Raw genomic sequence first — 24,158 nt, 5'->3', positions numbered from 1 at the left:
AAAGCACTGTACAAGTCTGAGGTATAAAACATAATGATTGACTTATATACATCATGAAACAATGACCACAATAAGTTTAATGAACATCGATCATCTCATACAGATACAAAATAAAATATAATGAAAGAAATATTTTTTCCTTCTGATGAGAATTCTTAGGACTTACTGTCTTAACAACTTTCATTCAACAATGTTAATTAATCATGTTATACGTTACATCCCTAGTACTTATTTATCTTGTAACTGAAGTTTGCACCTTTTGACCACTTTCATCCCATTCTCCTTCCCCCACCCCCCGCCTCTTGTAACAACAAATCTGATCTCTTTTTTTTTTAACATGTTTATTGCAGTATAATTGCTTTACAATGGTGTGCTACTTTCTGCTGTACAACAAGGTGAATCAGCTATATGTATACATATATCCCCATATCCCCTCCCTCTTGCATCTCCCTCCCACCCTCCCTATCCCACCCCTCTAAGTGGTCACAAAGCACCTAGCTGATCTACCTGTGCTATGCAGCTGCTTCCCACTAGCTATCTGTTTTACATTTGGTAGTATATATAAGTCCATGCCACTCTCTCACTTGGCCCCAGCTTACCCGTCCCCCTCCCCGTGTCTTCAAGTCCATTCTCTGTGTCTACATCTTTATTCCTGTCCTGACCCTAGGTTCTTCAGAACCACTTTTTTATTCTTTTTTATTTTTTTAGATTTCATATATATGTGTTAGCATACGGTATTTGTTTTTCTCTTTCTGACTTATTTCACTCTATATGACAGACTCTAGGTCCACCCACCTCACTACAAATAACTCAAGATGCCACCAGAAAACTACTAGAGTTAATCAATGAATTTGGTAAAGTTGCAGGATACAAAATTAACACACAGAAATCTCTTGCATTCCTATACACTAATGATGAAAAATCTGAAACAGAAATTAAGGAAACACTCCCATTTACCATTTCAACAAAAAGAATAAAATACCTAGGAATAAACCTACCTAGGGAGACAAAACACCTCTATGCAGAAAACTATAAGACACTAATGAAAGAAATTAAAGATGATACCAACAGATGGAGAGATATACCATGTTCTTGGAATGGAAGAATCAATATTATGAAAATGACTCTACTACCCAAAGCAATCTACAGATTCAATGCAATCCCTATCATATTACCAATAGCATTTGTTACAGAACTAGAACAAAAAGTCTTAAAATTTGTATGGAGATACAAAAGACCCCGAATAGCCAAAGCAGTCTTGAGGGGAAAAAATGGAGCTGGAGGAATCAGACTCCCTGACTTCAGACTATATTACAAAGCTACAGTAATCAAGACAATATGGTACTGGCACAAAAACAGAAATATAGATCAATGGAACAAGATAGAAAGCCCAGAGATAAATCCACGCACCTATGGTCAACTAATCTATGACAAAGAAGGCAAGGATATACAATGGAGAAAAGACAGTATCTTCAATAAGTGGTGCTGGGAAAACTGGACAGCTACATGTAAAAGAATGAAATTAGAACATTCCCTAACACCATACACAAAAATAAACTCAAAATGGATTAGAGACCTAAATGTAAGACAGGACACTATAAAACTCTTAAAGGAAAACATAGGAAGAACACTCTTTGACATAAATCACAGCAAGATCTTTTTTTATCCACCTCCTAGAGTAATGGAAATAAAAACAAAAATAAACAAATGGGACCTAATGAAACCTTTTGCACAGCAAAGGAAACCATAAACAAGATGAAAAGACAACCCTCAGAATGGGAGAAAATATTTGCAAATGAATCAACAGACAACGGATTAATCTCCAAAATATATAAACAGCTCATGCAGGTCAATATTAAAAAAAACAAACCCTATCCAAAAATGGGCAGAAGACCTAAATAGACATTTCTCCAAAGAAGACATACAGATGGCCAAGAAGCACACGAAAAGCTGCTCAACATCACTAATTATTAGAGAAATGCAAATGAAAACAATGAGGTATCACACCAGTTAGAATGGGCATCATCAGAAAATCTAGAAACAACAAATTCTGGAGAAGGTGTGGAGAAAAGGGAACCCTCTTGCACTGTTGGTGGGAATGTAAATTGATACAGCCACTATGGAGAACAGTATGGAAGTTCCTTAAAAAACTAATAATAGAATTACCATATGATCCAGCAATCCCACTGTTGGGCATATACCCAGAGCAAACCATAATTCAAAAAGACACATGCACCCCAATGTTCATTGCTGCACTATTTACAAAATAACCAGGTCATGGAAGCAACCTAAATGCCCATTGAGAGACAAAGGGATAAAGAAGATGTGGTACATATATACAATGGAATATTACTCAGCCATAAAAAGGAAAGAAATTGGGTCATTTGTTGAGATGTAGATGGATTTAGATACTGTCATACAGAGTGAAGTAAGTTAGAAAGAAAAAAACAAATACTGTATATTAACGCATATATGTGGAACCTAGAAAAATGGTACAGATGAACTGGTTTGCAGGGCAGAAGTTGAGGCACAGATGTAGAGAAGAAACATATGGACACCAAGGGGGGAAAGTCATTCAGGGCTGTGGGTGGAGGTGTGATGAATTGGGCAATTGGTATTGATATGTATACACTGATGTGTATAAAACTGATGACTAATAAGAACCTGCTGTGTAAAAAAGAAATTAAATAAATAAATAAAAAGATTTACCAAACAAAAATAAAATGAGATATTCAGTTGAAAACTTTAAGATTGTATTTTAATTCAGTGTTAGTAACAAAATGAGTATGTTAGTGAGAAAGATATGACTGGAGAAGTCAATGGGGAGGAAGGACAGATGGATAGTGATAAGCAGGGGAAATGTGGTAATAGAGAAAGCACTGAGTTGGGTCTCTCATTAAATGGTTGACCTACTTTGGACAATTCATTTAGTCCAACATGAGTTTTCCATGTAACAAACTGAGAACTTGTGACTGTTGTTATAATTTAACCAGTTATTATCCAATCACTTGGACCATAGTAATTCTCAGAGTACATTTCAAGTGTACCTGGAATAAAGTACAGCTTGTCTGTGGAATGAGTTAATAATGCAGTTTTTGAGTAATTTCTTTCCTTAATTATAGGATAACTTTACCGTTTACACTTTTCTTGTTTATTTTTTAAAATTTTATTATCAATTGAAAAAAAAAGAAAGAGAATATGGAGAGTGTTCTGAGTCATAATGTTGGTATGTTATTCCAACAGTTCCCAAAGAATCTAAGTGTGCTGATTTTGGCACTTAAACTTAGATTCTTTGGGAACTGGTTGAATCTAAGCTTAAGGCCTAAAAACAGCAAGTTTATTTTACATATTTATGCTTATCATTACACTACCAATAATATCCATAATTCTCCAATTACCACCAGGCTCAATATATCTACTTCTTCACGTATTACATTGTTAGATATCAATTAAAGCCCTCTTCCCTCGACACAAAATGTAGGTATTTCAATTCCTTTCTTTCATGCAGTTCCAAAAAAATTATTTTACATGTCTGAGATTCAAAATGGTTAAAACTCCTTTGCTGCTGCAAAACGAAAACACAGAGTTAATAGGAATATGTGTTCCACGTCAGCAGCCCTAACAATACATTTAAAGTATACAGGCTAAATCCATATGGTCAGAACACACACCAAAGTTAAACAAACAAAACATAATTCTTCCTGTCTTCTGAATGTGAATTTGGAGAGGCAAACCTCTGGATTAGGAAGGCACTTAGCAGCATACAGGTTTTTCCAAGTAAAACTCCATTCAGGAACTAGAAATGAGACTCTGCTCAAGAGGCAGCATCTGACGTGTGAGCCTAACTTAGCACTGAGACAGGATGTAGATGAAGCTGTGCCTACGGATGAGCACAAGCAGATAATAAAACTAAGGGCTCAGTGAGTCAGGCTTTCAATGGTAAAACTCCAGGGTATTTGGAAAAACCATTTTTACTGCAGCCTCAATGTAAACAGCTCACAAACAAAATCTATAGTGTTTAGAAACATTTTCAAAGTAAAAGATGAAACAGAATGCTTTTTGCCAAAGGTACTCAAGTATGGGATTGCACAGGCCTGTAAATTTGTTTTAAGTGAGAGGAAAAACATGTTGCAAATTATTCTGTTTTTCCAAGTAAGGTCATAAAACACACACAAACATCTGCATATACACACATTCAAAACAAACAAATGATGGTGGGGGAAGAAAAACTTTAACGCAGAAGACTTACCACCCACTATCACTATTATTTTATTTTTTTTTAAAAAAGGAGTATTTTAACATTAAAAAAATTCAGAAGGACCCAACTGAAAAAGACAAGCTTTTCTCAGAAAGAACAACTGATACTATGGTTGGTGTTACCTTTCTCCCACCCCACCTTATTGTCGTTTGGCAATCTCTTGAGATGTTTTTGGTTGTCACAGCCAAGGTGGGGTGCTACTGGCATCAACTGGGTAGAAGCCAGAGATGCTGCTAAACATCTTACAGTGCACAGGACAACTCCACACAGCAAAGAAGTCTCTGACCCCCAGTGCCATCAGTACAACAGTTGAGAAGCTCTGCCTTACACTAATGTTCTGCCCAAGGGCCAGTGGATGCTGGCTCTGACTGATCCTGATGTGCTGGTCAGATTGAGAAGCCAGTGATACCTGGTGAGCTTGTATGTCTTTTAATTTGTATTTTGCTTACAATCATTCTTAACAATAATAATTTAGCAATAGAACTGCAGTGGTAAAGTTCTACTCTACCAAATAGGACCAGACTGAAACACTGGTCACTAAACTGCAGGTCTATGACTTTGACATAGATTCCAGTTGCTTATTAGCTGGTATCTAAACATCAACACATTAGAGTCGATTAGGAGGCGGTGTTATTTTTTACTGGGAGGTAAAAGAATATTTTGCCAGGGTTTAACAACACATGCTTCATTAAATATTCAGTAAAAGAGCATATACGTTTTATTAATGTAACTTCTTGAAGACTGGGAAAATAGAATGAATTTATAACCATGATTCCCTCTCGTTAGTAAAACTACAGGCAGCTTCTTTTTTTTTCCTTAAGTTTATTTGGACATTATGCGTGTATAAAATTATGAATTAAACTGTAAATAGTATGGTTGACTTTTAAATTTTATTTATAAAATACTTTTTCATATACCAAAGATTTAGCAAGTGAAATTTCAATGACTATCCTTGAATAGTACACATACATGTGATTATTTCTACAAATTATATTACAAAATGGGATCTTACCTTGTATGCTCTTCTGTTATTTAACATTTTTATATAAAGTATTTACATATTTGTAAAATGCAGTTTCATCACAACTTTAAATCTCTCTTATCCACCATACAGATCTAGTATCATCTTTTTACATGTCTGTAATGGTTATCAGGGGTTTTCCATTTCTGTATATATGTATGTATACATGGAGATAAGTAGGTACATATGTTTGTATATCTGTATGTATATATGTGTATTGAGTAGGCTGTGATAGATACCTTTCTACATTTCTCCAAATGTATCTGGAGGGAAAATTTTAGAAGATAAATCAATTCTATAAAGATTTTTAATATATAATTTCTAATTTCCCTCCAGAAAATTTACCCTAATAAATATCCCCACAAACTGTGTTAAGTGTCTACTTTCCAAGATATCTTTCTGTCCAGATATCAACATTTTTTTTTTTTTTGCATTAAAAAAAAGACAAGGAGATAGTTTTTCATGTTTGTTTTTGTTTGCATTTCTGTAACTTCTGCTGAGATGGAACTGTTTACATGCTTACTTTAAATGTGCATGGATTCTTTGTGAATATCCTGTTCAGGAACTCTGCCCAATTTTCTGTTGGTGGGGGTGAGGGGTAAGAATCTGTTTATATACAAACACTTTCTTACATAAATTGTGCGTATCTCCCATCATCCCATTGATGTTTCTCTTTTAATAGTTTTTCAGACTTGATTTTGTTTTGTTTATTTGTTTTGGTTTATCTTACTTTATTTTGTGTTCTCAGGAGTAAAAGCTTGCCTGCTTTTTCTTTTCTTTTTTTTTTTTTGGATTCTCCATTTTTATTGTAATATACATGTTCTTTGTTTAGTATGTAGAGTTTTAAAATTTTTATATTGGAGTATAGTTGATTAATAATGTGTTTCAGGTGTACAGCAAAGTGATTCAGTTGTACATATACATGTACCTATTCTGTTTCAAATTATTTTTTCCTTTGTCTTTTTTTTTTCCTATCTTGGAATCATAGTTAGAAAGATCCTTATCATCCCAAGGTTACAAAAATAAGTATTTACTTTTTTATCTAGTACAGACTGTGTTAGTCATATTCTGCAGTTCACTGCACACTATCACTCTTGGTAAATAGAGTGCTCTCCAAACCCCAAGATAATTCCTTCCTTCCTTCCCTCCTTCTTGCCTTCCTTGCATCCATTCCCATTCCTTATGCCTATTTCTCTATTTCTTCCCTGAAAATTAAAATACAAACTGTTGTTTTATTAACCGACTCTGGTTCACCTTGACTTAGAGGGTTGTTTTTAATTCACTGCACAAATATATGAGTCCCTTATGATTAGACATTACTGTACTTCACAAACACTTTATTTTAATAAGACTGATCCTGTGTCAAGCATGTACTATGTTTCTATCACTGACTAGATCCTTTACAAACATTCTTTCTTATCACAATGCTTCAGGAGAGGTATTATCTAAATTGAAATATAAGGAATCAGCATCTCAAAGAAATAAATAAACTACTAAGAGTCACACAGTCACTAATTAAAGGAACCAACATTCACCCTAGCGAAGAAGGTGGCTTTAAAGCCAGAGCTCTTTTGTTTACCTCTTAGTGCCTCATAAAAATGAAAGCAAATGGAACCAAGGGAGTTCTGCATATTTTCAGAAACTACGCTTTGCAAATAAAATCCCTTTTCTCTATCACATCATTTTAAGTAATTTTAAGAAATTTCAGTAACAGTAGTTTCTAACTTCGTCATTTCACAGAACTACACTAATTTAATGTGACATGCACGGCTACACAATTGCAAGCAGATGGATGTGGGCAGCAGGTGTAATAACCGCCCTGGTTCTGCTTCTATGCAGCTCGATTTCAAAATGTAGATTCCTGCCATTTTAAACGCGACTTTACGCCAAACTTGCACTTGCAAATCAGTCGCAGTTTCCCATAAATCTAGCACATTTTGCCAGGAGTATGGAGACAGGTTTCATTCACACAGTCCCATCAAAGCAAGGAGGGGGGTTGTGTTGTACAGAGAGAAGAGCAGGGGCACAGGCGGATCCCTGAGGCAGACACACCTGGGTCAGCCTCAGCTGTGTCACCTCATACTACAGGATATTGGGTACTTGCACAAACTCTCTGTGTCTCTTTTTCTATGTTTTTGAAGTGGGGATAGTAATATCTACTTCAGAGGGTAGCTGTGGAGAAAATTTAACAAAGTACCTGCTACATACTAAGCATTAATTAAATAACTGTTGTTTTTACTGTTATCATCATCATCATCACATCACCATCATCATCGGAATAGGCAACTGTGATGCCTAAGGTATACTCATGTATTTTACAGATAAAAGCATAATTTGATAATAAACTTGGAAATGTTTTAAAACTGGGAGGATAACTTCATGCCACAGTGACTCCTCCATGGAAGGCTGTGTTAATTCCAACTTCCCTAAAAGTATACTTCAGGTACCAATTCTATGATCCTGATCTCCTAAAAGTCACATTTATCTAATTTCAAGTACATCGTTTCTTCTTAATTTAGTAGGCAATAGAAGACATGCTTATTCAAAAGCACATAGCTATGAAAGAGGAATAGGCATGCAACTTTAGTACAACAGGAAATTGAAGGAATTTTTAAAATTGACATTATTAAATTCAATTCTAGGAATGTGTAAAACTTCAAAGTTCCATCAGAAAGCCAGTAAAGATCAATTTTAAAAAGAACTATTAAAAAGGTACATATGCTTTACTGCTAATTTTAGAAGACATTCCTTTCTTTTAAAATTCTAACCTTCAAGTCAATTGAAACTATAAAAAACTCTGTTGCCACCTAGATTCTTTACTCTCCTCTGCACGCAGGATTTGCATGTAGAAGAGTTTGGACCTCTTATCCCTAGTGAAGCCTAAGAACTAGGAGAGAAGACTGAAGTAGTTCTGTCACTTTAAATTTCAAAGATGGGCTGATAGTAGCTGAAGAGCAGAGAGATCAAAACCTTCCAAACTGTTGCTTTGGAAACACATAATCTACACTTTACATGACAATCCCTTGGACTGATGAGGAGAAATCTGAGCATCTCACTGTGTCTACCTAGCCTAGACAGACAGCTGCATATTCTCAAGTCATAGACTTCTAGAACTTACTCCAGTTCTCTACTTGTACAGTGCACTTGCCATTGTTAGCGTGGAAGGTGAAAATTTTGTTTGCCAGGTGGTGATGTCTTCACATTTCTATTCTGCTGACTGCATATCCCCTCTACACAGTTCAATTGCTATGTCTTAGATTGCAAGTTCTAAGTGACCCAGGACCATGAATCATATAGGCAAGTGCTTCGTGAACATTCCTTGGACGCAGATGACTCTTACCTTCCTTGGCAACAGTCTGGTGTGCTATTATTATATTTTGTGTGCCTATCTTAACATCCAATGCACCCAATATCCACTGATAGCCTGATTTCCTCTATCACCTTCCACTCAAAGAAACAACATAGACCTCATATTATTTTCATACACAGCTTGAAAGTAGACCAGGGTGGGCCATCTACCTTGATTCAAGGGCTCCCTATCCACAAATTAACTACAAACCCATGAGAAGATCCATGCAAAGGGACAGAGGAGGGACTTTATTTAGCTTTGCCAATCAGGCTGGTTCTCTCCACAAATGTTCTGGAAAATCTGAAGAGGACTAATCAGTAAAGTGAATGTTGCCAATCTGCAGAATTAGCAGAGGTGTCATAAATGTGAAACCATTCAACAAATGATGATGATGATGATGATGATGATGATGATGATGATGAAGGTGGCAATGATAGTGGCATTGGTGGCAATGATCATCATGATGATAGTCACCTAAGTCTGAGCAGTTAACTCTGCATCGCGTTGTACAAATATTAACTCATAAGCTTCACAATAACCCTATGATGTGAATAGATCCATCTAAAAAATAAGGAGACTGAGACATAGAGGATTTCAGTAACTTGCTGAATATCAACAGTTATAAGTGGCAGAACCAGGATTTAAACTTGGGAGTTTGACTCCAGAAATTGTTCTCTCTCTCTCTAAATTGTATTAGAATCAGAAAGGAGGAGACGTGTCTGGAGATGACATTTTTAAAAAGCTTTGTTTCTCACAAGTACATGAGCTTTATAGAGCCAATGACCCCACACCAGGGGAAATGTTTGTGTTCTATGCCCATTCATATTTACATGTGATTTTAACCAAGCCATATATATATACACATACACAAATATACATACCTCATAATAAGAAATACAGCCAGTATACCTCATTATAAGAAAAACATGTTTAAATTTATTAAAAAAAATAAAGGTAGGTTAATAATCACTCACTAATTAAAAATATGCATATAAACACACAAGATTTACAAAAAATGGGCAGAAGACCTAAACAGACATTTCTCCAAAGAAGACATACAGATGGCCAAGAGTCACATGAAAAGATGCTCAACATCACTAATTATTAGAGAAATACAGATCAAAACTACAATGAGGTCTCACCTCACACCGGTCAGAATGGCCATCATCAAAAAATCTACAAATAATAAATGCTTGAGAGGGTGTGGAGAAAAGGGAACCCTCCTACACTGTTGGTGGGAATGTAAATTGATATAGCCACTATGGAGAACAGTATGGAGGTTCCTTAGAAAACTAAAAATAGAACTACCATACAACCCAGCAATCCCACTCCTGGGCATATACCCTGAGAAAACCATAATTCAAAAAGAGTCATGGACCACAATGTTCACTGCATCACTATTTACAACAGCCAGGACATGGAAGCAACCTAAGTGTCCATTGACAGATGAATGGATAAAGAAGATGTGGTACATATACACAATGGAATATTACTCAGCCATAAAAAGGAATGAAACTGGGTCATTTGTAGAGACGTGGAGGGACCTAGAGACTGTCATACAGAGTGAAGTAAGTCAGAAAGAGAAAAACAAATATAGTATATTAACGCATATACGTGGAATCTAGAAAAATGGTACAGATGAACTGTATAGATGAACAATGTAACTTTGCAAGGCAGAAATAGAGACACAGATGTAGAGGACAAATGTATGGACACCAAGGGAGGAAAGCGGGGTGGGCGGGGGAGGGTGGTGATGGTGGGAGGAATTGGGAGACTGAGATCGACATACATACACTAATATGTATAAAACAGATAACTAATAAGAACCTGCTGTAGAAAAAAAGTAAATCATATTTTTTTAAAAACCCAAAAAACCCAAGCTGTAGATTGAGGTACTTTAGCATGCAAAGGTAATTTTTATAATATCAATTTTGCTTTTGAGCTCTTTTTTTTTTTTTTTACTACCTTAACCATTACTTGATACACATTGTTTTTAACAGGAAAAGAAGTAAGCACATATATCATATTTCACCAGAGACTAATCATTCAGAATTATTTAATTTAGATACGTTAAAATTTCAGCATTAAAACAAATAGGACTTTTTCAATGACAACAATTAAAAGAATGGGATAAAGGGCACTACTTTGTAGCCACATGTTCATCACAAACACCTATAAACTCGAGAAGGCAAAGAATCACCTGAACACTTTAGCCTCAGAAAATTTTTCCAAATGACTATTGTTTGGGTAATTATCTATTAAAACACTAGTTTTGAAAAACAAGAATTATGTTATTTATCTTGCAGACAAACTTTTATTGGCTGAATATAAATGCTGTATCCAAAACAGTTACCCTCCTCTCCAGCTTTTTGCACACGTTTCTTTTCCCAAAACACACTTATGGTCAACATCATTCATCCACTTATTCACTCAGTAAATATTTATATAGCATATTTATTATGTGCCCAGCACTTAAGTTTGGGGAATATATCATGGGAAAAAGGATTAAAATTGTTGCCTTCATTGAATTTACTGTATAGTAGACATACTAAACCAACAAAGATGTAGTATGTCAGATAGTGAAAGGAAGTGTTAGGGAGAAAAACAGAGAGGGGAAGAGGTTTATATGGGGGTGGGGAAGGGACTGCAGTTTTAACCAGGGTGGTCAGTGGAGATCTTCCATCAAAGGTAATAGTTAAAAAAGCAACTGTATCAGAAAAGAGAAGATTTGGGGAAAATGAGGTCTGAAAGTAGAGGGAAACTAGACTTAAACTAAAATATCAGCTTCTTTGAGGGAAAAAAAAGTGGTCACCATGTAATATATAAAACTTCTCTATAAGTTGAGAAAGTTGTAAAATTGTAATATAAAGCTATGCATGTGAAATGAATTCCAGTCTGGTTTGCAAATTTCAAATCTGTCTACTTGACATCTTCAGTTGGTTGTCTAATAAGACTTTTAAGACTTAGATATATTCAAAATTAATTTCTGATCTTCTACCATCTCCAATGTGCTCAATTGTCTCCTCCGAAACGATATAAATGGTAAGTCCACATTCTCAGTTCTCAAGACAAAAACGTTGAGTTGTCCTTGATTCCATTCTCTCCCTCTCATACTCAATATCTAAGCTTCAGAGAATTCACTGCTTCACCCATCTCCATATATGTTCAATCAACAACTTTCAACCTCTCTATTTTTAAAACCACAGTCTCAGCCGCCATCATTTCTTACTTGGATAATAGTGATAGTTTTCTAACTTCCAGCTTTCTCCTGTACCACTACTCAGACTGTTTTCAACACAACATAAAGAAAGACCCCTTTAAAATAAAAGTCGTACGTCACTCTCTGGCTCAAAGCCTACCGTTCTCAAAATAAAAGCTAAATGTCCTACAATGGCTTTTGTGACCTACAAGATCAGGCCTCCTTTTTAGTCTCAGACCTCCCCTCACCTCACTAACACTGGCTTCCCAGAGCATTCCTTCCTTGAGGCTTTCCTGCTTGCTATTTCCTCTTCTATGAAAGCATCAATGAGTAGAAAACACTCTATTTAAAGCTTGATGGAAGGTTAGGTTCACTAACTAATACTAATGAAGATTAATTATTTCTAAAGATAAATAAGACAATTAGAAACAAGAGACAAACATACCAGGCATTTAAGATTAGTTACTAAGCATTAATTTTAACTGAGAACTTCCCAACGACCAAGGTAGGGTGAAATGTATATAGTTTAATGTAGTTCCACTGTCTGACAAGTGAGAGTATGTTAAGGTATTTGGTAACAATCTCTCCTGGATTGCCATTTCAAGAGCTATTTATTAAAATATTATAAAAAGTTTCAGATAAAATAATAACAATGCTTTAAGCTTTAATTTTCTCTGCCTACATTTTTACACAGTGACTTATAAAGTCAGGGGAATGACACTAAATTTCAATTCAGGTAAAGAATTTGTATAAAACGAAGTTGAGACTTCCAGGTACGACACTTCACTGTAGATACAGAAAGATAGAGCCTAGTGACCTTAGCACATAAAAATCCAAAATGAGTAAGTACACTGTCCTTTAGACTGCTTCTCAGCAGAAATTTTTGTATCATTAAGTCAATAGTGGCTAAGTATAAAGAAAACCTCTTGGAAATTAGGGGGGTCGAGCTCACCTTAAAGTACTTTTGTATTTGACGGAGTAAAAAAGGACAAAAGGTAGACAATTCAGACATGGGAAAAATCATAGCCTCAGGGATAGTTCTAACTACCAGGAACACAAGAATCAGTTTCGCAAAAAAAGAGAGTTTTTGGATTTGTATGCCTAGAGGGCCAGGAATAAGGAGGCACTGTGAAGGACTTTGGCAAGAAGAAGAACAATTAACATTTATACTAGCACGTACTGGGTAGTAGGGAGCCACTGAATACTTCAGAGTAGTGACCTAGCAATTTATAGTAAGATTTACCTGGTTCAAGTAAGTACAACTGTTGGAAGGGAGAAAGATCAGGAAAGAAATTAATGTAATCCCCTAGACTTAATCTATTGAAGACCTAGTGTACTTTTGAGGCAAGGTGGCTTACAAAAGGAAGGTGATCTTTATCTTTTTTCATCTAAATCTACCAGGCAGTGTATGAGGCTCTGTATATATAACGCTAAATGAGACAAAAACATGTTCTCTGCACTAATGAGGTTTACTTAGGTTTACTGAATGGAGGAAAAAAAGCCATCATGTAAGAAATTATACAGGTACAAGAAATGTCATGATATGGGAATCTCCATGTATTACAGATGGATGTTGGGAGGAAAGTACACTTGGACTTGCATTTCGATGAAGTCTAAGCTAATCTGGAATCCTAATGATAAGCAGGTATTTAAAGATGAAGGGGAAGACGGGGAGTTGAGGGAATTGTTTTCCTAAGAGAGGGATGTGAGGGGAGAGCCTGTGTCTTCTAGGAAGAATGATTTACATACAAGGGGTCAGGTTTGGAGAGAAAGTGGTGAAATATGAGGCAAAAGAGAGGAGCGGGGAGCAGATCCTGAAGTTCTCTTACATAGGGCATTGAGGAATTGGATGGGGAGACACTGAGACCTATAAGAGGTTTAATGCATGGTGATAGACGACAGATTTGCACTTTAGAAACATTACACGAGTTCAAGTGAGAGAATGAACGTTCACAAAGCTAGAGGCAAAAGACAATTTAGGAGTCTGCTATATACAGACAATCTAGTGAGACACACCAGTGCCTGAACTAAGGTATTCACCAAGACAACCTTAACACTCCCCTCAGCTTGACTGAGCTTCAGACAGACTTTTTCCTGACTCTAAGCTCCTGACCTCCTTTTTCTTAGAGAATGTACTTTATAAAATGTAGAGCTGTAAATTCCTTCTCTGTCTCTTTGAGATGTAAATACCTTAACGCTTCTTGCCAGTTTTCCAACCCAGGACTACCTTTCTCAAGGACCTGGGAGCCATTCCTTTGAAATGTAACCATCAAGTAAGATAGAGCCCTAACTTCCAGTCTCTGTGGGAGGGGAGGAGCTTACTTTAGACGGCACCTGGCTCCAAATTATAAAAGTCTCTCCGGTCATGTAAATAGAGAAAGTTCACTTTTCCTTTGGGTAAAGTCCAAAGAGAACGTAGATGGCCTCCAAACCCCCTCACCCCACCTCTGAAAATTTTTCACCCCCTTGTTTCAGCAGAGTTGAACTCAGACTGAGTTCTGGTCTCTCTCCTCTATTGCAGTGGTCTTGAGTAAAGTCTTCCTTTCCTTTTTAACTTTGTCCAGTGCACATTTTCTTTGAAAGAAGTGATAGTGGAGGTGGTGAAAAAATGGACAAGTTCAGATAGAAGATAGTAAAACCAGCACTAATTGTATGATTAGCTGTAGGAAGGAGTAAAAAAAAAAAAAAAAAAAGATTCCCAGTTCAGACTTGTGCAAAAGAATGTACAGAAGCACCATAAGAAATATGGGAGTTGGGGTAGATTTGTGGGGTAAGATGATGCATTCAGGCTTAGAAACAGTGAGTTCCACAGGTGAGCTACATGAGGCAAGGAAACTTACAGGCCTGCAAATATATGCAGCCAGAGCTCAGGAGACAGGACTTGGCTCAAGTCATGTACCTCTATATAGGACATCTGAAACATTGGGACTATATGAGCATATCCAGGAAAAGTGGAAAACACCTGAGGACTATAGGGCTTACATCAAAACTCTAGTGAACCCTAATGCCTAAGAATAGAGAGGAAGAGGAAACCATGAAGCACTGAGAATGATCACCCAGAAAGGTAAGAGAGCAGTGTTACCACCAAATACACAATAGAAATTATAGAACCAAATGATGAGAACGTGCACTACCTAGTGCAGTGCTGCTGAGTAATGTCATTTCATCAAGGCTTACCAGACCTGTGCTTTTCATGGCAACCTAAACCAAATTATATCACGAAGGTAATGCGGTCATGTCTCCATATTCTGTATGGTAATTCAGTATAAATTTAAGTTATTGGGAGTGTATTATGATAATAAATAGGACCTATTAAAATGTTTCCGGGCTTCCCTGGTGGCGCAGTGGTTGAGAGTCCGCCTGCCGACGCAGGGGACACGGGTTCGTGCCCCTGTCCGGGAAGATCCCACATGCCTTGGAGCGGCTGGGCCCGTGAGCCATGGCCGCTGAGCCTGCGCGTCCGGAGCCTGTGCTCCGCAACGGGAGAGGCCACAACAGTGAGAGGCCCGCGCAAAAAAAAAAAAAAAAAAGTATTAAAATGTTTCCAATTCTTAAAATACACCACTCATTCATGGCAATTTTTCTCTTCTCATGGTTGAGGATATTCAGCGGACTACATGGTAGAAAGCAGCAATGAGGGTGTTCTACCATCAACATCATATTTAAGTGTACATGGCTTTTTTTTTTTTTTTAATACCAAGAATCACCTCCAGTATTTTAAGATTTGATACGCTCCAATTCATTTGCTGCTGCTGACATTTTGGGGTTGTGTCAAGTAACCTAGCAACTGTTATTTCCCTCCTAATTTACTTCTATTTATAGAGCATATAGAGACTCAATGGCCTCAATGATATTCTTTAAGGCAGGGCCGGTTTACAAATTGTATGTTCTTAAGTGAGCATAAATGTTAAAGATAGGACAAATATTAGTCATTGAATTGACTACAAGTCACAACTTCTTTAATTCTGGGTCATCAGTAAATATGATGAATCTTTAAAAAGGTGTCATAACTTTATCATGCTGAAATATGATACGACTACAGCTGAAATTACAAAATTTTAAGTGTTTGTTTTTAATGTTATATTCATTAAATTTAATTTCAGCAATTAGAGACCACAGCATCAAATGCCTTCAAATAAAAATCTGGCCCTATTCAGCACTGTTAAATGAGTTCCCTTTTTCACTCCTTATCTATAAGACACTATGATCAAAGTTTAAATTGTGTAAGGCAGAACAGACTTTTTGATTTCGTTTTTAGACCTTACTGGCTTTCAAGCTGTTTAGGCAGAGGGAACAATCACTAGAACGTCTGTCCGTCATGGACAGGGGTAGAGAAAGGTGATTTTAAATGACTCCTTGCAAAACTGTCTCCAACATGCATCCCATAAAATATCAGGATGCTTTTTTTCTGTTTTTATGAGTATGTACCATAAAACTAGAAAATTCAGCCCCATATACCTTGCTGAAGGTAACTGAGGACTCTAAGATAGAAACTAATAGATCACCAAGCTACTATAATTCCACAAAGAAGAAAAACTCCCAGTGCAGGGCCAAGCATTCCAAAATCACTGAAGAAAATAAGAACTTGACAACTTTGGGGTAAAACTTTCTGTTCCTACTACCAAAAGTTCCTTTTTGTGATCATTATTTCAGTTCTACATTATGAATATAAAAGTGCTAGCATCATTAAGAATCATATTATACCATCTTCCTTTCAACCTTTTAAGGAAGTTCCAGATATGTCCCCCTGCTGAGGGAAAAAGAAACTTCAAAAGATTTTTGGTCATAGAGTGCTAAATATTTACCCCACGAAACCAGGAGACCAAAGCAGGCTTACATTGAAAGACTGAGAGATCTGTATTTACAAAGCTCCTTGAACTCCTCAAAAGGAAGTAAAGTATAACATTAGCACACACAAATCTATACACGTCTTGAAATTCATTTTTGTAAACATCAAAATTTATTGAGCATTTCCTTTGTGTGAGAAATGAGTTTTCATATATCTAATCTTCAAAAACAACTATAAAATAGACACTATTTTCTTCACCCTTACTTTGAGCATTTTTGACCCCCCTTTACCCATTTCTCCCACTCCATCTATTAGTAATAATAGGTATTATTATTATTATCACAATTTTACAGATGAGAAAACTGTAAGTTAGAAGTATAAACTAACTTTCCCAGGGTCATATGGATAGTAATTGGTAGAACCCTGATTTGAACCCAAGTTTATGTGACCCCAAAGTGCATACTTTTAACTTCTACATTATATTTATATAGCAGGGCCCAAAAAGGCAAGTCACTTTCTCACCCATTCTATTCACAAAACTCTTTCAATCCATTTTATTGAGTCTTTCTAAATCCACAGTTGTCTCCTAGGTAGGCTTGAGGAATATACTTTTAGCTACCACCCTACTGACACTCGCAATTTCCTGAGTATCTATGGCTACTGCTGCCCAAATTGCCCACAATAAACCAGGGAAAATTTCTAAAAATTAGAATGTTCCCTTTATTCAAATATCACAGAAGCCAATGTGATAAGAGGCTGAGTGAGGAGTAACTGCCTCTGTCTCTGGATCCTTTGCTTGGAGACCCCAGATTGCTGCCCAAGAAATTCCTCCACGGTGTGATTCTACTTGAGTAGAATCCATCTCATCAGTGCAAAGTGGTCCACCAGGGAGACTCTCAGGGTCTGGGCATCGCTACATAGTTTCCAAGTAGTACCCAACAAACTGATTTTGTTATTGATGGGAGACTGCAGTATTGGGACAGTTAGAAATTTGTGAGACTTAAACAGATCTGATACTAAGGTTTATGGCCTTCAGTTTCACGAGTCATCTTTCTGTTAGAGGAATTACAATATTGACACCATGATATGGCTGTAGCGATAGTACAGCAATGAAATCTTAAGGGGTTATGAGATTCTACCCAAGTTTACAAGCATGCTACACTGGAAAGAGTGCGGCTGGTACCAGAATACCTGGGATTTGGCCCCATTTCTATACGACTTGCATGAACTACTGAAACTCTTTGAGTCTAATTCCCTAATTAGTAAAATCAAGAAAAAATTACAAACCAAAACCCAGGGTTTTGTTAAATAAGACAGCAATTTGGAAATATTCTATGAACTATAAAGTGTTAATGGTAAATGACACGCCTCTGTTTAAACAGAAAATATGGCTTAACTTATACTTAATAAAATTTTTAAGAAGCTTTAAGGATTTACAAAAAAATCTTATTATCAGTGAGTTTAAGAATTTTATTTTCTTAGTCTATTTTAATTTCTTTCTGAGTTTTTAAGATAAAAGATGTCTACTTCATCCTTGCTAAGGGCATGAACAGAATAAACAATGAGCTCTGACGAATGCTCTATAAACCTGTAGCAAACCCACTCTCCTGTATCACCATGGAATGCCTGATCACTGGATATAACCAGAGGATCAGTCCAGTGAGTATTCATGTATAATAATTAAGATAATCACTAATTTCCACCACTGTTCCCCTGCCACCTCATAAGGCATGCACTACTGGTCTTTCAGTATTTTGCTCTCATTGACTGTGGACTCTAAATCATTATTTGTTGGTTACAGACCTTTACAATGCCCAGTGGCATTTGCCACCAATGACAGCAGTAACAGATGATGTTGAGCCAAAGCTACTGGGAGTGAAATGCAGAAAGTAAAATGACAATAAATAACTGTCACTCCATTACTAAACAGTGCCTAAGATTGGTTCTAGTACATGTTCAATAGAGCAGAGCCTGCATAATCCCAGAACCAAAAAGGCATTTACTCCTCAGTAATAGCTGCAAATAAAAAGGAACCCAAACACTTGTCTTGTGCAGTGACAAGGAATTCTTCATTGAGAACGGCGTAAGTATTCAAAAAATTCTCGACAAATTCCACTTCAGTATCTTCTCCAATTAACGGTATTTGGCAAATATGTCAAAAGGTATACTCTGGCCAGTGGACACGAACTTCAGGAAATGCTGGATAGAATACAAAGTCTCAAATGGCCATAAGACTGAACATATGGACTTCCCTGGTGGCTCAGTGGTTAAGAATCCGCCTGCCAATGCAGGGGTTCAAGCCCTGGTCCAGGAAGATCCCACATGCTGTGGAGCAACTAAGCCCATGTGCCACAACTACTGAGCCCACGCGCCACAACTACTGAAGCCCACGCACCTAGAGCCCATGCTCTGCAACAAGAGAAGCCACCGCAGTGAGAAGCCTGCACCAACCGCAATGAAGCACGGCTCCCCGCTTGCCACAACTAGAGAAAGCCCGCCCCCCCCCAGCAACAAAGACCGAATGCAACCAAAAATAAATAAATTTATAAAAAATAAAATAAAATAAAAAAGACTGAACATATGAATATACTCTAAGTACAGGGATGCAATTATAAGAAATATGGGAATATTAGGGATATAAGATGCCTGGGAGAGAACATAAAACCTATCTAAACATGATCTTAGTTCTGGTCTGGTGATTTAGGTAGAGGACAGATTTGAGCTATCCTCCTTAGCTAGTCATATAAACTTCAGGTATGACAGCAGAATCTGTTGTGATAAACTCACAAGATAGATATTCAATAAGAGGGTGTTAGTGGAGTTAAGTTATCCATACCGTACAATAATTATTCTTTAAATTTTTAAAAATTTGTACTCTTCCTTTCTTTCAGATTGCTGGAGTATCCTTTATTCTGTTCTCTTTCATTCCACCGATGATCTATCAGGTTTGTTGTGGTGGGGTTCTCTGTCTACTTTTTAGTAAAGGATTCATTCTGCTAACTCTATGTCCTAAGTAAACTGACATGGGGTAATCACTCAAGTTCTTAGTGTGGAAACATAATCCACTTATTAGACAAGTTATATAAATCGGGGCCTCAGTGATCTTATTAGTAAAACTGGGATAATAATAGCAGTATAGCATAATTAACACGATAATTAAATAAACAGCACATGCGATGTGACTACCTTTTCTCATTTTACCCCAAAAGCAGAGACTAAGAATGGAAAGTATCTGGGGGAATAGATTTAAGGAACAGAGCTAAGAGCCTAAGAATGAATCAGGAAAGAAAGGAGAGCCAATCCAAAGATACGTTATCAAGCTGGTCACTGCTGTTGGAATTGGCTTGATCCCTTGGGGAACTTTTGGGGACCTGCAGAAAATGCAGTTCTATATAGTTCATCCAAGGAATGGAAGAGTATTGGTTAAGAGTTGTTCTGGGAGGTGTTAGTGCCTCACATAAGGTTGTGTATGTATTAGACTATCTGATTTGCTTCCTGAGGGATTCCACACAGCAATTACAGGAAAGCCTCAAGGCAGGAAGTGAATAAAATCCAAGCTATTTGGAATGTATAGGGGAGATTTACAAAAGCAGAGAGTGGCTGTGTTGAATATAATGTTGCTTCCAGTAGATTTGATGGTGACGGATCTCTTTTACTAGATAGTGGTAAGGGTATAGCCCACAAGCATTACAAATGAACTGGATTATCAGGAAACTGCACAATGGAACACAAAGCCAGGATTCAGAGCACTTTCAGGGTGATTGCCACAAGGTTAGAAGCAGTGGCTTCTATGAAAGGGTCTTAAGATCTGGAACCGTGGAGGTCATCAGCTTTATAACCACCATGGGCAAGTGGTCATTTAGCTGCTGTTTTTCCCAGAACAAACATATAAATAATAATAAGAAGAAGAACCTTCTCCTCTCAGCATATGAAGTTTATGAAACAGTCTCGTATGCACTGCCTTCTTTGGAGTTACGAACGATGCTGTGAGAAGGTGTAGTATTATTCTCATTTTTCAGATAAAGGAATTTGAACTTTCTAAATTTTAAGGTTCTTAACCCAGGTTTCATTGTCTACACGTGATAAGGCAGAATGAGAACTAGGGCATGTTTATATTAATCCTAGCATCCTAAAAGGTGCCTTTATTTTAAGAAAATTCCCTCCGATCAGTTACTTTGTGCGCCCTGACACACACGCTCCACCTCCAGTGGCCCAAGTGCATCAATCGTTCACTTCGCTGAAAGCGTAAGCAAAGTTTACCATTGCCAAAATTCATTTCCAATTCCATGGCCATTTGTAAGATTTTATCTCCTACCGAGAATGCCTACCAGATTTGAAGGAAACTAACTCCAGGTGCTGTGTGTCCCCTGGCTACTACAGGACTTATAGATCAAATAATCAGCAAGAAATAAAAACTCAAGATAACCAACATTTCTAATAAAACACAGGTATTGTGACTGACATATACCTGTTCTAGGGAATTTGAATATTTGAAAACACAGGACTGTCTTAAATTTATCTGTTTCATACATTTCCAAATTCTATGACACTGAATTAAACTAATTAAATAATAATAATGACGATGTTGATAATAATACTATCACTACTTAGTTCGTTCTCAATAATCATTATTGAGAAGTTACTAAGAGCTAGTCACTGTGTTAAGTGCTCTATTCATTAATTTAGTTGATTCCCACAGTAATCCTCATATAGAGAATACCATTAGTATACTTACTTTACAAATCAGAGAACAGAGGTAGAGAAAGGCTAAGTGAGTTCCCAGTAACCCAGCAAGGAAGTGGCTGATTTAGATGTATTCCCAGGCAGTCTTAGCCGCTATGCTATACTACCTGGCTTTCAGACTCAAGTCCTATAGTCTGTTCTCCAGTTGCAAGCTATCAGTAGCTAGGAAATCAAACTTTCACAAACTCCCAAGCATTGGGTGTAAATAAAGTGAAATAGAACATCTCAGAGTAATTCAAAAATTGATGAACATCATTGGTGTGTGTGTGTGTATATGTGTGTGTGTGTGTGTGTGTGTTGATGGGGCAGAAGAAAGCATTGTAGAAAGGAAGAAAAGTAGAGGAATATTGCCTCAGAAGTTGATTTTTCTCCCCTAGAATTTCCAAGTATATTTACAACTTTGTGGTTTCTCTTTTCTACTCTAAACAAACAGGTACAAATTTCACTTTGATATTCCCATGACTGCTATAAAGACCAAAAGTAGCACGGAGTGATTCACTACCTAACCAGAAATGGCCTCACTGTGAGCTCTCAAGGTAGAGGAAATCATTCCCGTCATGACGGTGCTCCTGCATTCTAAGGATCTTCTCCCTGTGCTTTACGAGACCAGCCCCAAATCCAGGGATCCCTACTGTGAGAGGCTGCCTGGATTGACAAGGAGAGGGCATGGCACACGGCTCTCCCCGCAGGGCGGGGACTCACCCGGTCAGTTTTCCCTTCAGTCTGAACACTGGTGTGACTGCGGACCTCGTGATCTTCTTCCAGGTCAGAAACATCCTCTAGTTCCTCTGGAGTCTATAAAAAGAAAGCAAAACACTGCTGGTGGAAATGCAAAATGGTAACCAGGCTGGCAGCACATCAAAAAGGAAGCACAGAGTTATCAATATGACCCAGCAACTCCACTCCTAGGTACGTATGTAAGCAGCTCTTCGTAGGAAACTGCCCTCAGTAGGAAGCCCCTTTCACTGTCGCTTTAGCAAAGCTATATTGTAACTAACTTTTAAACCAGGCACCTCCATGCTCTACTCATCTCTGGCTCAAGCACACCTTTCAAATCTTTTAATCACACGAAACGTTGCCTAACTTGTCTGATCTTTCCATAGATCAAAGAAGTAGAAATGAAGAATAAGTAATTTAACAAATGACCAAATCTCTTCCCTAGCTTCCCCTTCAGTAATCTCAAGAACAAACTGAGATTACTTCCTTTCTTCCCTTTAAAAGCTTTCAGGCCCGAGTAGAATCTTCGGAGGTGGTTTCTGGAGGATGTTGAATCCACCATCTCCCCAGATTGCCAGCGTTTTGATTAAAGCCACCTTTCCTTTCTTTATCTCTTGAGTATTCACTGTTTAAGTGGCTAGCAGCAGGACCCAAGCCATTCGATGACATACCCGAGAGAAATGAAAACATATGTCCACACAAAAACTTGTAAATGAGTGTTCATAGTAGCACCAATCATAAAAGCCAAAAAACATATCTAGTGATGAATGAGCAAACAAAATGTGGTAAATCCACACAATGGAATATCACTTGGCATAAAAAGGAGTAAGTACTGATACATGCTGCGACATGGGTAAACCTTAAAAATATGCTAAGTGAAGAAAGTCAATCACAAAATAGCACATTACTGTATGATTCTATGTATTGGAAACTCTAGAACAGTCAAATTTATAGAGACAGATGTTTGATTCGCTGTTTCTAAAGGAAGGAGTGGAGGAGAGGGTTGGGAGCAGTGACTCTAATGGGTGTGTGGTTTCTCTCTGGGATGAAAACAACGTTCTGCAATTAGATAGTGGTTATGGTCACATGATCTCATGAATATATTAAAACCACTAACTTTTGTACTTTAAAATGGTGAATTTTATGGTATATGAATTATATCCCAACAAATTTTGAAAGAAAAGGAAAGCAAAAATGATCAGAAGGACATTTTTCTCTGAGGAGCAATTTGGCTAACCACTATGTGCTTACCGCAAACCAAGGCGTTTACAGGTGATAAATGGAATAATTCTCATTAAAACCATATGACAGGGCTTCCCTGGTGGCGCAGTGGTTGAGAGTCCGCCTGCCGATGCAGGGGACACGGGTTCATGCCCCGGTTCGGGAAAATCCCACATGCCCGTGAGCCATGGCCACTGAGCCTGCGCATCCGGAGCCTGTGCTCCGCAACGGGAGAGGCCACAATAGTAAGAGGCCCGCATACCGCAAAAACAAAACAAAACAAACAAAAAAAAACCATATCACATCAACATCAAAACACCAGAAATTGATAAATTAAATTTTCTTAGAACTTAATAAGTTAATATCAACTTTAGTGTCTATGCTAAATAGTTAACCTACTTTCATTTCTTTTTTCTTTTTTTTTTTAATGTCAGCTTAAACATCTCTTGTTCAGGGAGGTGTCTTGATTAAGAATCCCCTAGACTGGCTTGAGCTCCTCCACCAAGCATTTCCTGAAGCCCTTTGCTTTCACTATCACAGTGCTCATCACACTTTATTGTAAGCATTGTTTGTTCAATTAGTAAGCCGAGGGTTGAACTGTCTGTCCTTTGAGGTAAGGACTAGGTCTGCTCTGATTACTATCATCTCACCACAACCTAGTATTCATGCATACATGCTTTTGAATGAATGAAGCAAAATTAACAGTGACAGCCAAAAATACAGTTGGATATGAACAAAACATATCAACAGCAACAACAATTTGTCCTCACTGAACCTCTACTGTGCTTCCATCTTCCGTATTTCAAACTAAATTGCTTTATTTGCTTTTTGTTGTTTTTCTCTGCTCAAGGTTTCCAATCC

At 37.3% G+C, this 24,158-nt stretch overlaps 1 protein-coding gene across 1 annotated transcript in view; it reads right to left on the bottom strand.

Annotated features, from left to right (window-relative positions):
• LOC101322709 (catenin alpha-3) overlaps nucleotides 1-24,158 on the bottom strand; it is a 489,966-nt gene that overhangs the window by 148,891 nt on the left and 316,917 nt on the right. Inside the window, exon 4 of the mRNA XM_033841933.2 lies at nucleotides 22,062-22,154. Within this exon, the coding sequence (XP_033697824.2) occupies nucleotides 22,062-22,154 (93 nt within the window). The remainder of the gene's footprint in view (nucleotides 1-22,061; nucleotides 22,155-24,158) is intronic.

Source organism: Tursiops truncatus, chromosome 16 (genome assembly GCF_011762595.2).
Source record: "Tursiops truncatus isolate mTurTru1 chromosome 16, mTurTru1.mat.Y, whole genome shotgun sequence".
Taxonomy (NCBI): Eukaryota; Metazoa; Chordata; class Mammalia; order Artiodactyla; family Delphinidae; genus Tursiops; species Tursiops truncatus.
The sequence above is the reverse complement of the archived record's forward strand: the minus strand, read 5'-3'. Positions and strand labels throughout refer to the sequence as shown.